Source organism: Mytilus galloprovincialis, chromosome 4 (genome assembly GCF_965363235.1).
Source record: "Mytilus galloprovincialis chromosome 4, xbMytGall1.hap1.1, whole genome shotgun sequence".
Lineage (NCBI taxonomy): Eukaryota > Metazoa > Mollusca > Bivalvia > Mytilida > Mytilidae > Mytilus > Mytilus galloprovincialis.
Window position 1 is genome coordinate 37397796 of NC_134841.1, and position 18835 is coordinate 37416630.

The following is an 18835-nucleotide window of genomic DNA, read 5'->3' on the forward strand; positions in this document are numbered from 1 at the left end:
TTATGTTTTTTGGGGAAATACATGTTCAAAACTTAAATAGAAATTATTTTAAAATGTTGAACGAAACACTCACTTTCCTAGCCTGGCATCCCGGCCCAATCTAGCTGCGCGTCGTAAGGGCCAGGTGGGGAACAAATACCACGTGATCGATTCAGTGCCAGTTGACTCTGAATCTAAAGTGAGGCTGAATAAATATATGCATAATCTCGTAAACAACAAACATGGCGTCAACGATCTGTCACATTCTAATGTTTATATGGAAAAAATGTGTCTCCCTTTAGATGTAATGAAAAACCATCGGTGATGAAATTTATTTATGTATGTGGTAGTGCTATTGGTCACGATGGATTCACCGAAACAATTCAATACACCAAAAAAATCGTCAAAAGTGTGTTGTGTATGCGGGATAACACCGAAAGAAAAGCGTAGTGTAAATGGGGAAAATAAAGCTGGCAAAAATATATCGGAGTTATTGGCAAGATATGGACAGATTACAGTTTCAGAAGGGTGTTTGTGCCGCAGCTGTTATGAGAAACTGTTGAAAATAGACCAAACTGTTGTAGACTTTAGAAAAAAGTGCCAATCGTCAAAACCAGGTGTTAAAAGGTGTTTGAATGACATAACCTCCATGACCAACATAAGAGAAGTAAATGGTTCACATATAAGTTGTGCAAGTTCTCCATTATCAGTGGCAGTATCCTTATTTCAAACTCCAAACTCAGGCAATTCACGGTCTCAAGTAGCAGTTTCTTTATTTCAAACTCCTGTTGTAAAGAGTAACATTGAAAGTCCAGTGACTCCTGCGCTTCAGACAATCAATCCAAAACCAGTCAAAAGATCGTTGTTAGATGATAGTGGCTATATGTCTTCTCCTACATGTCCCAGCCCAATAGCAGTTTCCATAATGCCATCACCATTGGTCAAGCAAACTGATCATTGCTACAGCAAGAATGTTACAAGTACTCCAAAGCCAAAATCAACACCAGTGGTAAGATATATTTGAGAAACATTGCTTCTGATTCAATAAATTTTGCTTTCAAGTTGAACAGTCCTGGTTAGCCATTGTCAGTATTAAAAAGAGTATAAATAACGAATAGTACGTATAATCAAAAGCAAGTTTGTCTTAATACATTTTTTATATACATGATATACATTTTGTACCTTGAAAAATGTTGTACATGTATTTACATGTTCATATACAACATATATCTTTTATCAGGAAGGGTTATGGGTAAAGAGTAAAAAAACAAAACTCCTAGCATGCTAGCCGTGATGAATAAGAAATATTAATAGTTCAAACTTACAATAAATATTGTAAATGTTTAATGTAAATTTTATCAATTAAAATAGATGTACAATGTACTTGTACATGTTGTGTACATGTATTTTTGCACCTGCACACATCATTTGAAATGTTACATCATAAATGTGTTCACCCAAAGATTTAATTCTACATATACATGCATATAACAATATTATATACATGTAGAATAAAACAACATTGCCAACTTAGATATCTGTTAGTTAAACTAGTATTCATGTGAGCTAAACAATATTTCAGGCTTTGCAGAGTTCTACTGTTAATGCTCCTGTAACCAATGAGGGTGCAGATGAAAATATAACAGTTAGAGTACCATCTTTAAGCAAAACTGAAAAGGCACATCTTGCTTCATTACTACATGCTGGTGGATACATCTCACATATTGGAGATCTGTTGTTGAAGAATAAAGATTTTTTGAAACATGTGACAAATAACTTCAAAACTGAAAGTGAGGAGAAAATGAAAATTTTGAATAAAGAAAAACATGGATTTGTTAGTGTTCTGATGAAGAAAACATGTGATAACATGTATGGATTTTCCTGGGGCCAAATTTGTGAAGAATTCAAAAGTCAGTTTCCCGTACTTGCAAGCATAGTGGAAGGTGTAATGTCTTCCGGGGAGAAGAATAGAGACAAGATATTGCCAAGAATGGGAATGGTTTATGCAGTTTGCGCACAGACAAGACACCACAAGCTAAGCTTAGTGCAGAGGATGATGACTTTATGCCTGTTAGACAACATAGCAGATCAAAAGGTATTATACATGTTATATGAAATTATATTTTTGGATTGTAAATTGGACAATACAGCAATATGTGTCAGTTTAAATTTTGTCATATATTAATTAAGAAAAAAGATGAAAATGTTCTTATTACTTTACGAATGTTGATCATAAAAGAGCTTGAGTTTTTCACATGTTAAAAAATATATTTAAAAGTTTTCTATTTGAATTTACTAGACAGATTTTTTCTATCTCTGAATTATAAATATTACGATGATGTTAAAAAAATCTCTTATAAAGATGATAAACAGCGAGTGCAGATCTTAATAGAAATAAAAAAGATAGCAAAACAAAATATCATGTACATTGTATATTTCAACCTTTTTCTCAACATGCTCAAATTCATTTTATAGCCTATGTGATAACTAGATGTAAGTCATGTAAGTCATGTAAGTATTGGGTGGTTGTGTGTATATATGTATAACTATTTTCTGTGTATACTCTTTTCTTTACATATATTTAATAGTATAGTATGTAAGTGCTTCAGTAGTTGGAAATTTGTTTTATAAATTGACCATAAACCCACTTATTCATGGTATGGTATCAATATTTCTGACCTGACACTACGTACTTTTTATTGCTTAATTCATTAGAATTTAATATGCAATGTTTCGGGTTCTTTCGGGAATAATCCCAGGTAAACCCTCATCAGAGGTCGACCTTTATATATTTATTTCGTATCTAGTATCATAGATAGATGTGTGTCTGTTTCATAACAGTTTTTTTCAAATTTACTACACGTGCATATAGGTCTACGTTGTAGCTAGTCTTTTTACAGACTAAAGAAACTGACCAAGTAGATCAGCACCTTTGGTTAATTATTCATATATATAATGAAAAGACTTATTGTCTTTATTCACGTGATCTAATCTATCATAAATCTACACGAGATCTAATAGAGATAGTAGTTATCAGTGCTATACTGTGGAATTCAACAGCAGACTGTCGTGTATGTTTTAACACCTATTTGATAATATACAAATGTCTCCATGTTTAACAATTGAAGTGGTTTGTGTAGATACCATGTCGGGTCTATACATGAATATAACAGGAACCATTCGGTTTTCCTTGTATGTGATCGCTTGAAAATAAACGGCATCACGTCTTTTTACATCTGTTTCACAGATTGTATACTAAAGCCTCCCGTGGTGGGGTATTGTGAATCAATGTCTTTGGCTTAATGATTAATTATCATGTTGCCAATATTCTTATTGTTTTTTAAACCACTATCTGGTTTGGATTTAGATAGTTTTTTTGTTTTTTTTTTTTATCTATCTTTTGGCAATCGGATCTTTCCGGTTTATATACCAAAATTTTTGTTAATACCGTGTTAAGATATTCAAAAATATTTCAGTCATTTGTTTTCTAATCTTTGGTTTCTTTGAAAGTTTCTATATGCATCTATGCTAACTTAGTCTAACTGTTTCGTTAGGGTGAAATGTGCAAGACATGTATACTTTAGAACGTATATATACACTTTTCTCATTAGTACATACGTTCTAAAGTATACATGTCTTGCACATTTCACCCTAACGAAACAGTTAGACTAAGTTAGCATAGATGCATATAGAAACTTTCAAAGAAACCAAAGATTAGAAAACAAATGACTGAAATATTTTTGAATATCTTAACACGGTATTAACAAAAATTTTGGTATATAAACCGGAAAGATCCGATTGCCAAAAGATAGATAAAAAAAAAAACAAAAAAACTATCTAAATCCAAACCAGATAGTGGTTTAAAAAACAATAAGAATATTGGCAACATGATAATTAATCATTAAGCCAAAGACATTGATTCACAATACCCCACCACGGGAGGCTTTAGTATACAATCTGTGAAACAGATGTAAAAAGACGTGATGCCGTTTATTTTCAAGCGATCACATACAAGGAAAACCGAATGGTTCCTGTTATATTCATGTATAGACCCGACATGGTATCTACACAAACCACTTCAATTGTTAAACATGGAGACATTTGTATATTATCAAATAGGTGTTAAAACATACACGACAGTCTGCTGTTGAATTCCACAGTATAGCACTGATAACTACTATCTCTATTAGATCTCGTGTAGATTTATGATAGATTAGATCACGTGAATAAAGACAATAAGTCTTTTCATTATATATATGAATAATTAACCAAAGGTGCTGATCTACTTGGTCAGTTTCTTTAGTCTGTAAAAAGACTAGCTACAACGTAGACCTATATGCACGTGTAGTAAATTTGAAAAAAACTGTTATGAAACAGACACACATCTATCTATGATACTAGATACGAAATAAATATATAAAGGTCGACCTCTGATGAGGGTTTACCTGGGATTATTCCCGAAAGAACCCGAAACATTGCATATTAAATTCTAATGAATTAAGCAATAAAAAGTACGTAGTGTCAGGTCAGAAATATTGATACCATACCATGAATAAGTGAGTTTATGGTCAATTTATAAAACTATTTATAAAACTATAGGTCAGAAATATTGATACCATACCATGAATAAGTGGGTTTATGGTCTATTTATAAAACTTAAATTCTAATGAATTAAGCAATAAAAAGTACGTAGTGTCAGGTCAGAAATATTGATACCATACCATGAATAAGTGGGTTTATGGTCAATTTATAAAACTATAAAACTCGCAGTTATCACAACAGTCATGACCAACAACCTTTCTGGCGAACTCACTTCCAAAATAAGTGCATAAGTTTTCCCACCTACAATCTGATGTTGTAACAAAGTCTCTAACTTCCTGATCAACAGGCATATTTTTTCCTATATCATACTTGTTATAGTAAAGTGTTGCTTTTGAATATTTCCCATCTCTGCCTGCTCGTCCAACTTCCTGAAGATATGCTAAAAAGAAAGCAAAAGATATTAAGTAACATTCAAATATAGTACTATAATACATGTGTACATGTACATGCATCCATTTACACAAAAACACTACAATAAATTATTTTAATGGGGGGTCTTAAGAGATACAATGAAAGTGATTCCTTAATGAGGTGGGTACATGTATTATCATTCATGTGAATCAATTTTTAATATTGTGTCCTCTTCTTTAGGAATATTGCATACATATACATGCAGGACTTTTATGAATTTATTATTCAAAGGAAATAAACTGAATAGGTTTGTTTAAATTGTTTTATATTTGTTATTTCTGGACCTTTTATAACTGACTATGTGATATGGATTTTGCTCATTGTTGAAGATCCCAACCTGACTTGTTATTGTTTGTCACTTAGCCTCGGGTGGAGAGTTGTCTCATTGGCAATTATACTATATTTTCTTATTTTACATTCTAGTACATTAACTTACTTTCCAAAGAGCTAGGAACCCCATAGTGTACCACTTGTCTTATATCAGGAGCATCAGTACCCATGCTATAGGCTTCTGTTGCAAACAGGAGACGCAGACTACCACAATTCATCTGCTCAACAACTTCTTCTTTAAACTGTGAAATAAATAATTATACAATAATTAATTGAACATTTGTTGAATAATAAAACATATGATATAATCAGACATCAATTAAACAAACTTAATTATAAAAAATGAGCTTCCAGGCTAGTTTGCATATCATGCACATACTCATAAAAATATTAAAAAAAGATCAAAATAATCCATATTTATAATCATTCAAATAATACATGTACATGTTTGTGTACATCTGTTCACATTTGATGAAATAATTGCAAAGATTAAAGAGGGGGCAGGAAATTTTGCTTCGCTGAATATGCATTTTTATCAGGAGCTACATTTTAGTTCATTTTTTTTTTTTTTGGTTGACAAAAATTTAATATTTATATGTGTTCTTGTTTATTTTCTACATATCATGCATATTACATTGTAATTCCTTTGAAGATTTTTTTCACCCTGTCTTTGAAATTCAAAAGATTATTTGTTTTCATGATCGGTTCTCAACTGTTGGAGATAATGTTTTCAAATTCTTCCCCTCCCCTTTTTTTAATATCAAACAATTGTCCCCTAAATACTTTTTAGATTTAAAAATTACCTTTTCCGTACATGGTGCATGGTACTGGGAAACAATTGTCTTAACTTCTTCACAAACCGAAGTCCCATCTTCCTCTGGCATCAGGGTCAATTGGTAGCCTTCTGCACACCACTTTAACTTTGAATAGACTACAGTCTTTGGAAATTTGTCTTTGTTTTTCCTGAGATCACTGATGAGTGGGCTGATAACTGTCCTGAATGAGTCCAGAGTATTCTGTGATGGTCTTTTTTCACACAGCAATTTAATATTGTCTCTAACAATTGATGATTTAACAACATGAACTTTTTTCAAACATAGGGATTTTTCAATTGTTTCACATGTCTTTTGTGTTGCAGTTCCAGTCAATGCTAATACTCGGGAAAAAGGAAAGGCTGATCTGAGCTGTGAAATCTTTTTGTAGTCTTTTCTGAAGTCGTTTCCCCATTTTTCAATACAATGTGCTTCATCCACTATGATGTAAGTCACCTTCTCTTGCCAACATGAGTTCTTGAAAATGTCAAAAACTGTCTTGTTAAGTATGTGCTCAGGATGTCCTATTACAAAGCGATAAAATGACTGTCTAAATCTGCAGAGATCACATGTACACACACAATGTTCTTCACGGTTTATACATGTATCATGAACACATTGGTTCTCCTTCAATTTCTCTATAAATCCCGTTGTTATACAAACAGCGTCTTTTCCATACCTTTGTAATTGTTCAGTTATGATTGAATTCAATGGACTTACTATCAAAACTGTCGGTATCTGCTTGTAATTTTGATATGACAAAGTCTCAAAAATTAAGGATTTCCCATATCCAGTGCGAAGACACGCAATTATGTCTCTTTCCTTTAGCAAATTTATACAATCTGCTTGTTTAGGCTTGTGAAAGTTATATTCAGTTTGTCTTTTCATGTTATGCATGATAAAGCATACTTCAAACTTAAACTGTTCTCAAAGTTACTTAGTATTGTTGTATCGAATCTGTCGACTATGGAGGTCGCCATTGTTGTTGTTTACATATTGAGCTTTCCCAGAGTGCATTGCGCGACAAAATTACGACTAACCAATCACTGACAGGCAGTATATTGATACACGCCTGGCTATACTGACAAGATTAGCCAGGACCCCAGGCTATCACTTTCCCGGATGCACGGGTCGCCAATGTAAACAACATTCAACGGGACATAACTCATGAGGCAGCAGACGATAACATACGATGGGACGCAAATTAAAAGGAGGATTCAAAACAAGACAACAGAAAGAAAGGTTAAAGAAAGTATCTGCGGGATTGTTAGAAAGGAGAAATAATGTCGACCTAGACCCCTCTGTCTTGCAGTTGCACGACCATTGACAGGGATTGTTATTCGTCTCTTGACAGTGAACAGAATGTCCCTTCAAACGTCAAGTCATGGAATTCAGGAAGGCGTATTGTAGAGCTTGGTGTACTCGCAGAGGGTCTGTCGGGCTGTAAGAAATGTGGACTACCTCTGCAATTGGCCTACGCATCTGACATTCTCACATATGGATTGTCAGCTATTATAAAGGTAAACACTACAAAACGTACACCAAAAGTTCGTATTTATTTCAAATAATCTTCAGCCCTCATTCAGACTGTTATCTATTTGAGTATTTCATACCCCAATCTCCTAACCTATAACATGCTTAAGAAGACACATTGTAAAAGGTTTATGGGCTTTGTTTATTTTGAAATTGAAAATGGTATGAGGACAAAGATGAGGTTAGTATTTTTTTTTACTTATTCTATCATAGGCACGAAATGGTGTATGGTTTCATGTTTTATAAATGAACCTGTCCCACACCAATCGTTTTCTTTCTTGATTCCAATCTGTTGGTCTGCAATTAATATAGTTAAGGTTGAAGCGCACATTTCTTAGGGGAAGTGCTGCCCAATTTTTTTTCATCTATGGACTCGCTGGCGGATCTAGAAATTTTCATAAGTGGGGGCCCACTGACTGCGCTAAGAGGGGGCCCGCTCCAGTCACGCTTCAGTGATTCCCTATATAATCAACCTTTTTTTCCCAAAAAGGGGGGGGGGCCCTGGCCCCCCCCCCCTCTTAATCCGCCTCTGGGACTTAATTCATTTCGGCCATTCCCCCCTCTATTATTGAGCAGCACAGACTGGAATGTTATCATACTTGTAATAGAATTTTAATTGATTTTGGCAGTTTGATTGTACAACACCGTCAGGTTTATAGAATAAAATTGAGAATGGAAATCGGGAAGGTGTCAAAGAGACAACAACCCGACCAAAGAAAAAAACAAAAAAACAACAACCAACAGGTCTTCAATGAGGCAAGAAATTCCCGCACCCGGAGGCGTCCTTCAGCTGGCCCCTAAACAAATATATACTAGTTAAGAAGTCTGTATGTCTGCTTTTACGAGACATACTGTTTACAGTATAAAAAAATATTTTCAGGAGTATCAATTGAGAAAAGGGGTTAGAAGGGGTCCTGAATAGGCTGATCCTGAAATCTTGGGCTTAAAACATGTAATCTGGATAAAGTTGCTATCCCCCTCAAATGACAATTACCATATTTTTATAATAAGTTTATATCATGTTTAACAATACAAAATTAAAAGCTCCTTACTGAGCATCCACCAACCATAGTAAAAATAGATTCATCCAGGTAGAAATGTTACAACCAGAATTTAAAATTTATTTTAGTTGTTGTTTATTTTAATAATAAGATATAGGAAGATGTGGTTTTTATGCCAATTAGAAAACTCTCCATTCAAGTATAATAATACCATTAATTCAGAAATTATTGCGATGTTTTGGTTATTGAAAAAAATACAACTGGGTTTTAATCTCAATAATTTAAACTCACATTTTGAAATATTTTATATGAATTAAACAGGTTTTCTTTTTCGTGTCGCAAATATTAAAAACGCATTAAAGTCTTACAGCTAATTTCCTAATGCATGTAGAGCAACACTTTGGAGTTTTCTTGCTTTGTTTGTATAGTTATAACGGGATAAAGTTCAATTGAATTTAAATATCATATATGCAGGTTTACATACCTATATGAAGATGTCAATCTTAATATACAAGGCTTGAAATAAACAATTATAAAAAAAAAGAAAGGAATCCAACCAAACTTTTACTCTACAAGCAGTAGGGAATAAGCTGTAAAGGATAAAATCACAATAATAAATGCACACAATAATTCTGAATTTACAGTATATAAAAGTAAACCATTGTAGGTCAAGGAACTATCTTCAACTTTGGAGAACTGTTAATTGTACACCTATTTTTACCCAGTACACACAACTTTGACACATTTTTTTTTACCAACATACAAAAAATCTACAATGCACTTATTATAAATTTAGCAAGGTTTTATTTTGAGAACACCAAATCTGCATGAGGACTACAGCTTTCACGTACTAGATTATCCCTGTAAAAAAATAAGTTGAATTGTACACATAAATCCACTGAATTTCTTCATTTTCTTTAAAAAATGTTATTACTACAGTTTATAGACTGTACCAAATCATTATGCACTGATCAATTGCAAACAATATGTCAAAATGTTTTAACTGATAATTTTATTCTATTCTTTTTTAGATACCATGTAATAATATAAGATGTCAGCACATGAACAATGTTCACACTGGAAAAAGACATGACAAAATATGGGATGCCAACACAAAATTAGCTACAGGTATGTGCTATCACATGTACAATTCTTGCCAGATTTTTATAAATAACAACATTATCAAAGGTTTAGATCTGTGCTGACTTTTGCAAAGTTGTGATGATCAACAGTTTTTTTTGGAAATTATGTTGTATTTTTTCTAAAGCCAACTATCTATATATAAGATAAATTCATTGTCTTCTTTATTAGATAAAAATATGAATAAGTTTCTTGTATAGATAAAATATATATGTAATTTTGGTCTTTTTGGTTTGATTTTAGTTTATGACTAATTTTATATATTGTTCATCTCAGTTTTCATTCATATTGAATAGTTTGTAATTATTGAACATTTTATGTGTACTTTCAGCAATGGTGCATACTGGAATTGGTGGTAGACAAGTTAATTCCTTTTTAACTGCTCTAAATATCCCACCTGTGAGTAATACCTTACTTAGTGCAAGACAAAAGGAATCTGGAAGTGCCATTGAAACAGTAGCAGAGACTACTATAGCTGAATGTTTATCTCAAGAAATAGATATCACTAAACAGTAAGTTCCACATTTACCACATTTTATATAAATAATATAAAAAGGTTCCAAAAGTAAACATAATTTGAAATTGTAGCGTTTTAGAAATAGTCTTGCAATGCTGATGTTTGGTGAAGCAAATTGGTTAGACCACACTAGATATTGGACTAAGGGGAACAACTCTTATTCAAAGTAGTTCAGCATTTAATGATATCTGTGTTCCATTATTACTGTTGTAAATATTTATGCCATCTGGAATGATAAGTTTAAAGAATTTAATTATGTTATTTTCATGCCCCAATCAGTCTATATCAAACTATTTAAGCTTGTTATTGAGACTAACTGAAAAAGAACCTTTTCTTCTATATTTTCAGCTAAAAAAATCTGAAAATGTCATTATTACAGTATACAGATATTTTTTCCAGGAAATTTGATAGTAATGAGTTGACTGTGAGTGTTGATGGTGCATGGCAAAAAAGAGGAAGTGGCAGGTCATATGACAGTCTTTCAGGTATGTATAATGTGAAAATTCTGAAGTTACTAAGGTTTTCTTTTTTTCAAAGAAAATAAGCTACAGACGAAAAGGAGTAGGTCCGGTAAGAGCCTTTTTTGGCCCCAAAATATAGCAGTTTTACAAAATTGTTAAAATGTAAACTTTTAGTTAATTATTGGATAGTAGAATGGTTCTGCTACATAAATATTGGCTGTTTTTGGCAATATAATGCACATATATTGAGTACTAGCACCATAAAATCATGCTAAATTACTGAAATCATAAAAAATCAAGCATTTTAGTTAAATTTTAGACGGTTTTCGTGTAAAACGAAAGTGGCCGCATTCTTGTTCATCCAAAATATTAAAATGGAAGTTGTATTTGATGATAATACATAACATATATAAAGATTGAGGATGAACACGGATGCGGCCACTTTCATCTTTGACAAAAACCATCTGAAAAGTGGCATTTTTTCGCATATTTTGTAGAATTTTCATATTTTAGCCTGAATCGGATCGTTTTTTATGACTAAATGAGTTAAAATCTTTCACAAAAAAATAATTGAATCAAATGAAATAGACACTTAAGTGTTTAAAAAGTGGTCAAAATCTTTCGTCAGATGAAACTGAAATTTGAGGCCAAAATCGGTCCTTACCGGACCTACTCCTTTGGAAATGGAAAACCAACAAAATTAATATGTTCACAATATCCAATAATACATATATGGTATAGCATTCTATTGTTTTCATTGGGTATTACGATTACAATTTTCAGAGGTTATTTTATATACATATATCCTAAGCTTTGTTTCAACTTTATGTTTATTGACGCTATGTATCAATTTATATGTATAGAGGTGGTCAATAAAAAAAAAAAAAATTCTATGCGGTATGGGCTTTGGTCATTGTTGAAGGCTGTACGGTGACCTATAGTTGTTAATGTCTGTGTTATTTTGGTCTTTTGTGTATTGTTGTCTCATTGGCAATCATACCACATCTTCTTTTTTCTAACATATCATGACGTCACACATGTAACAACCACAGAGGAAGCACTCCAGCATACAAAAAGAAAATTACATGTTATTCACTGGATATTTCTGTGTCATTTTGGTCTCTTGTAGAGAGTTGTCTCATTGGCAATCATACCACATCTATTTTTTATATGTTATAATTCTTGCAATTTTTAAAAAAAAACCACACAGAACGAACATATGGCGCGCATTGAACACTTTTTCCCTGATACATTATTTACATATGTAATATGAAAATTCAGGGCTTTCACTCATTCAATACATTATGTATGGACTTTAAAGATTATATTGACACTCAGACTTCTTCCTAGTTCAATATATTACATATATTACATCTTATCCCTCTATTAAGTGTCTTATGAGAGTTGTGTTTATAGGCAGATCCAAAAGGGGGGGGGGGGCTGAGGGCCAAGGCCCCCCTTTCTTAAGAAAAATTTGGTTAAGTATACAGGGAATCACTGAAGCATGACTAGAGTGGCCCCTCCCCCTTATGTAAGTCAGCACCCCCTCCCCCTCCCGTTTTTACAAAAAGTTTAATTTCACTGCACACAATTCAAATCAAACCTGAATTATTTTATTGCTGTACAATCAATTTGATATTTTGAATTACAGGTCACTGTTCCATGATTGGTACAGAAACAGGAAAAGTTTTAGGCTTCAGTGTCCGCAGCAAGTATTGTAAAATGTGTGATGAAGCAACCAGAAAAGGAGTACAGGCAAAGACCCATGACTGCAGAATGAACTGGGATGGAAGTGCAAAGGCAATGGAGCAGGACATGGTGGTAGAAATGGTCCAAAGTATCAAAAGCAAAGGGAGTAATGTTGGTACAATCATAGCTGATGATGATACTACTACAATAGCAAGATTAAGAAAATCTGTTGATCCCAACATCAAAAAAATGTCTGACAAGAATCATGTAAAAAAAAATATAGCAAACGCACTTTACCAGCTTAAAGCAAAACATAAGAAACTTACACCAAAGGTAATCAAATACTTGATTAACTGCCTTAACTACATGTTGTGCCAAAACCAAGATAACCCTAAAGGAGTAGAGAATGGATTGGAGGCGGTAGGAAGACATCCTTTTGGTGACCACTCATTTTGTGACAAATCATGGTGTTCCCACAAAGAAAATGCTTCAAAAAAATATTCTTCTTTGCCTTTTGGAAAGCCTTTAAAGGATATACCTCTTCAGACTGATTTGACGGACCTAATGAAAGTATATAAGAAACAGAGCCAAAAGTTGTCAAAGCTAGGTAGTACCCAGGGAAACGAGAGTTTCAATAAGAGTGTTGCATCAAAAGCGCCAAAATCTCATTTTTATAGCGGCACATCAAGTCTGAATGTGAGGGTTGCTGCATCAGTTGCACAGAAAAATGATGGACAGTGCTATTTGATAAAGGTATGTCTGATACTTAATAGCAAGTTAATATTTGTTAAAGAAAAAAGGTTATTATAAAAAAGAAGAAGTGGTATGATTGCCAATGAGACATTACTATCCACAAAGACCAAAATGACACAAACATTAACAACTATAGGTCACCGTACGGCCTTCAACAATGAGCAATCCCATACCGCATAGTCAGCATATTAAGTTGTTTCATGCTTTGCTTTTTACATAGGAAACAAAGACAGGTTGGAGAGGTCGTCACTAAAAATTAAATATTGTATGCATATAATAAGCATACAATTTTAAGCAATGTCCACTGCAAACATCATGTTATTGACATTAAGTGGTCTAAAATGTGTGGATAAACAAGTAAATACTTAACAATAAAATCAATTGAATAAAAAGATATCTGCAATAATTTTTTTTTACATCTTTGATAGTGATGCTCACAGTACTTCACTTACACATGTGTATTGCCAAATTTTTGAGTATAAATATATAGAATAAATATATTTTTCAGGTCAACAACAACATCGGCTTATCTCCAGGTGTTCATACAAAAAGACTTGCAATACTTAGAGACCTTCAAGCAAGGAAAAGGAGAGCAATAAGCATTACTAGGAAAGAAAAAATCAGAAGGATCCAGCTACGAAACAGAAGGTAAATAATTATTTCAACTGCATTTAAAAAAAAAAGAGGGAGATTTATATGTATGTCAGTGGATTCACAATGACTGGTAAATTGACCACTTATTACTACGCCTGTAAGGACTACAAATTTAATTTTCCTGCTCCTACATGTAGGTCTGGTTTACGCTTTATTTCCAGGCGTTATACTCCTTATAATTTTGTACGGGTGGTCATGTCATAAATATAAGAGGAAATGGTACTAGATTGTTTCTCATTACCTGAATATAGAAATTTGAGGATCATGGAAAGAATAAAAAAAGAATTACAAATTCTATCAACCTTTCAAATGCAACAAATGTTTTAGAAATGAATTTTGCAACTACAGTGACATTAGTGTCAAAATAAACCTAAATCATTTGACATTATTTATTGTTTTAACAAAGGCTAGAATGACTTTAAATGAAAATGTTATTTTTGAAGGGTGAAGAGAAATGCAGTTAAAGAGATGTGTGAGGGCACAAGTTACAGCTGTCAAATTGATTTGCAGGACCACCAAGACATTGTTGAAATTCCTTCAGCACCTGTTCCACCAGAAGTTCACTGCAATATTCCAAATACTGCAAAAGTTATTTGCTTTGACTTGGAAACCACTAGTTTAGGTATATAATTTGTTTTAATGACATAGGTCAAGGTTATTGCAGGAATACTGGTGAATATAGAGTTTAATTTCATATTACACAAGCTCAAATAATAATTACAATTCCAAGAACAATATAAATATTCTTGCAATATAACACTTTGACCTATGATAGCAAAGAATCACAAACTTTTTAAAAAATATATATTTTTGTCACTGATTACGTTGTTTACATGTAAGATAGAAGCTCTGTTTGCAATAATATAAGGATAAAAGATATACAAGAGGGACAGTCAAACTCATAAATTGAAAAGAAGCTGACAATGACATGGCTAAAAATGAAAAAGACAAACAGACAAATAATAGTATACAAGAAACAACATAGAAAATTATTATAAAGACTTAGCAACATCAACATTCATTGGAATATTAAAAATGAGGAGGTTTGGTATAATTGACAATAAGGTTTATTTATCCACCATGGTTCAAATGAAGTTAATGTAATCAATAAAAGGCAAACATGTGACCTTTAACAATAAGCTAGATAAACTGATGCTTTAGTTATATAAGACTGGTATGTACTTTATGAATGAATTGTTGCTTTTTCAACATAGTTTAGATGGGTAGAATTATCAAATTAGTATAAAACTGCATGTTTGATATATATTTCTAAAATAGATCAACTTGAGCAGATTTTCCATTATATTTGCCATAAAACTATATCTATTTAAAAAGAAAACAATGACTGATGGACAGTTGCATGGACCACTTTTCTTTCTGAACACTTGCACTTGGTAATGTACTAAAATTAAAATATTGTTTTTTTTATAGCAAGGGACTCACATATTACACAGATTGCAGCATTCAATGGAGAATCTCACTGGACTTCTTACGTAATACCAAAATTACCCATTTCCAGTCAAGCCAGTGAGGTAACAGGTCTTACTATGAGAAATGGACGGATGTTCCACCAAGGAAAAGTTGTGGAATCTTCAACAATTTCTACAGCATTAGATGGCTTTCTAGAATTTCTTAAAGCTGCAGGTCATAACATCTACCTCACAGGCCATAACATCAAGACCTTTGATTGTCACATTTTAATTAATACCCTTAAATCTGTTGGAAAGACTGAAGAATTGAAAAAATGTGTAGAAGGATTTGTAGATACCAGGCTACTTTTATAAATTAACAATCCAGATCTCAAGTCTTTTAGCCAAGTTAACTTGATAAAAACTCTTATGAATTGCAGTTATGATGCACATGATGCACTAGAAGATGTGATTTACCTTCAAAAACTATTGGACTTCACAAATATTAGAATAGCTGATCCTAAATTTTCCACTGCAACTTTCACTGTACAGACAGCAAATTTTTCTCATGACCAAATTATTTTGACTAAGTTAAACCTTCCATCACTAAGGGAATTTATTGACCAGAAAGTAATAAGCATTGGAATTGCTCATAAAATTGCATCTTCAAATTTAAACAAATCTTCACTTCTGCTAGCATTTTCCAGAGGCCAGGAAGAAGGAATTAGACAACTATTTTCAGAGGAATGTTGTAACCAGGGACCAAGAGTGACAAAGTCGTCAAAAATTATAACTGCTGTTTCAAACTTTATCAAACAACACTTGACTGAAAGTTAATTAATTATTGACTTTAAGGTGGTACCCAACACTTTCACTAAAATTAATTTGGTTCGTTTAATTTTCATAAAATTTTGTCAAAGTATTCTTTGACCCTTTAACGAAACTATTAAAAGTTCAAAAATTTTGAACCAACTGTTTTGTCAGAAAAATTACACTGGTTATATAGCAGTTTGACAAACACCAATTTTGATCATTGAGAAGCTTTATATTCCTTTTACAACACAACGTCATTAAAATGTTAAGCTAACTTTACAGAGTTATCTCCCTGAAGTGTTAGGTACCACCTTAAGTTAATCTACATTGTATTTATGTCTAATTTTCAATGTTGGACAGCAGGTCAACAGGGATGAGTTGTGAAATGAGATAATTTCTGAAATCTGTTTTTTAATACTTTGAAATATGAATGGGATATTGTTACCAAGTCATCAACACATGCTTTCTAATTTTTGTCATTTTTCCATTCTTATTCCTCAGACTGTTTTTATTTGCCATTTCTTCATCATTTATATATCTGGTCTTACGTTATAATCATTAAAATTCTAGGGATATTTAAAAACTGCGAAAGAAATAAGCATTAGCTAGCAAAACATATATCATAATTTCATTTTTTTATGAGATAATCGACATGAAACTGTCTTGTATGCACACCAAGCACCTATTTCCAAGGACTTGCAATGTTCATTTTATATTGGTTCTATTGTATATTACCACAGAAAAAATTTTAATGCTAGAAGTAAGCTATTTGTAAAGAAAATGTTGGAATTAAGGGTTATTTTTATGATAAATTTCCCCAAAAACTTTAAAAATAGCAAGGCATGTGTTCTTTAATATTTTATTTATGCCAAAGAACAATGTATTTAGCAGATCAAACACACAAATTGATGTTTTAACTTGATTACTGAAGAAAAAAATCAAGAAATCTGCTGTTTTTAATGGGATTTTGTGTTTTTTTCATAATATGCGACTTGTGGGTGAGGGATCGTTGAATGGCATAAAACTTTCTTATATGCGCACCTACCCCCAATTTTTTTTTGCTTAAAATGTTAAGGTTATGTGGGTCCACATGTTTGCTAAGTTTAAAAAAAAGTTTAATTCGGGAAGTTTAGTATTTTTTTGGTATTAGTTGGAATTTGGGCTATTTTTTGTGATAAATTATGAATATTTTTTTTCACTATAATGACAAAAAAAAATTAAAGTGTATTCAGATGAGGTATTATTTATATTATTTTTATGTAATGCATAGTATTAAAGAGATACAGCACAGGAACTAAGTTGTTTACTTGATTACTTGAAAAAAAAATCATGTTTTGTCTGTTTTTATTGGATTTTTCACTTTTTCCGAATTCCATAAATAGTCAATTTTCAATTGGCCGTAGTTTTCTTAAATGCGCACCTACCTACAATTTTTTTTTTTTAAACACTTCAGAATTTATTGGTCTACAGGAATATCATATTCATTTAAAAAGTTTAATTCGGGAAATTTTTGACTCTTCAGAAGAGAACATCCTTAATCTAAATAAATTTTACAAAGTATTATTCGTGCCTTTATACATTTCTCTTTTTCGAATGAAAGCTGAACTCGTTTGCCCCGTCTTAAAGTTTAGTCTGAGGCATACTTCACATATGTAGGGGTAGAAAAGTCGACTAACACAAATCATTTCATATGAATTTAAGATGTTAAGCAACACACACCCTATTACAAAACTGATGGGGAATCTACGTGTTCCGAAAATAAAATTTCGGCGTTAAATCTGATCCTGTTATGTCACAATGTTAAGAGTGATAAATATCCGTGGTTTGTGACACGTATAAAGCATACAAAAACATATTAAAAAGGATCGATTAAGATAATAAATCTAATATTGTAGTACAAAGTGCAAATAACATAATTTATTATAAGGCTAACACAGACGAGGTCAAGTTGTTCTGCAGACCTTACGATATTTGGTGTCGTATATTGGATAAGTTTTTTAACTTTTTTTTTTAGATCTAATGATACTGCATACTACAACTTAATCAATAAATATTGTAAAAAAGTGAAAGTTTAAATACTTAGAAGCGGTGCGTGTCAATGGTTTTGTTTTATAAACCTACCATCCACACCACTGAACAGAGTTCCCTCGGTTCGACCGTTTAAATATCCACATGAATATTTTGAAACATTTTTCCTCAAATTGTTCCTAACATAATCTTCTCCACCAAGTTTGAATTCCATTTGTCTAGTTTCCTTTCATATGTGTTGACCTTTTCGATAGTAGATCGCAGGTAATTCTGTTTCAATGTGTACATACATATCTGCTATTCTCTGAAAGCTAAATCCAAGCGAGTTTCTGCTGCTCCTGTTCCTTAAGCGATCTAATACATCGGTCACTTCGGTAGGAGATCTATGACAAATCACGGCTGACCGCTGTTTTTCTTTAGACAGTTTCATAGAGTCGAAATGTTCATGCATGTATTTAGTAAATCATATATGGCATCTGTCAAGTTAGAATCAATGGTACTGCTACTTTTAGAAAGATTTCTTATTATCACAATATGATTTTTGTTAGACATTTCTAGATGAGTATCCTTTTTATCAAAATGTCTTGTTAAATGTGATCACCGTCTTTATAGTATAAATACTATATTTAAAATAACGTTTGACCCAATTCAATTTTCAATTTTAGTTTCGTTTTTGATTAACTTATATTAGGTTATAATGTTT

The 18835-nt window shown here is 32.4% G+C and overlaps 4 protein-coding genes across 4 annotated transcripts in view; 2 read left to right on the plus strand and 2 right to left on the minus strand.

Annotated features, from left to right (window-relative positions):
* The window catches only part of LOC143070577 (schlafen-like protein 1), a 28180-nt gene that overhangs the window by 1712 nt on the left and 7633 nt on the right, over positions 1–18835 (minus strand). The gene's annotated exons all lie outside the window — the stretch shown is intronic.
* LOC143072048 (uncharacterized) lies at positions 80–2512 on the plus strand. Its single transcript, XM_076246830.1, has 3 exons — positions 80–988; positions 1562–2074; positions 2455–2512. The coding sequence occupies exons 1-3, from the start codon at positions 317–319 to the stop codon at positions 2461–2463; spliced, it is 1194 nt and encodes a 397-aa protein (XP_076102945.1). The 5' UTR covers positions 80–316; the 3' UTR covers positions 2464–2512.
* Positions 4722–7246, minus strand: LOC143070919 (putative ATP-dependent DNA helicase RecS). The gene is made up of 3 exons (XM_076245017.1): positions 6126–7246; positions 5429–5564; positions 4722–4960 (listed from the first exon to the last, which is right to left on the minus strand). The coding sequence occupies exons 1-3, from the start codon at positions 7029–7031 to the stop codon at positions 4722–4724; spliced, it is 1281 nt and encodes a 426-aa protein (XP_076101132.1). The 5' UTR covers positions 7032–7246.
* LOC143072050 (uncharacterized) lies at positions 7264–17398 on the plus strand. The gene is made up of 8 exons (XM_076246831.1): positions 7264–7376; positions 9700–9796; positions 10140–10320; positions 10725–10810; positions 12438–13228; positions 13737–13876; positions 14326–14504; positions 15314–17398. Exons 1-8 carry the CDS (start codon positions 7302–7304, stop codon positions 15664–15666), a joined length of 1902 nt encoding a protein of 633 aa, XP_076102946.1. The 5' UTR covers positions 7264–7301; the 3' UTR covers positions 15667–17398.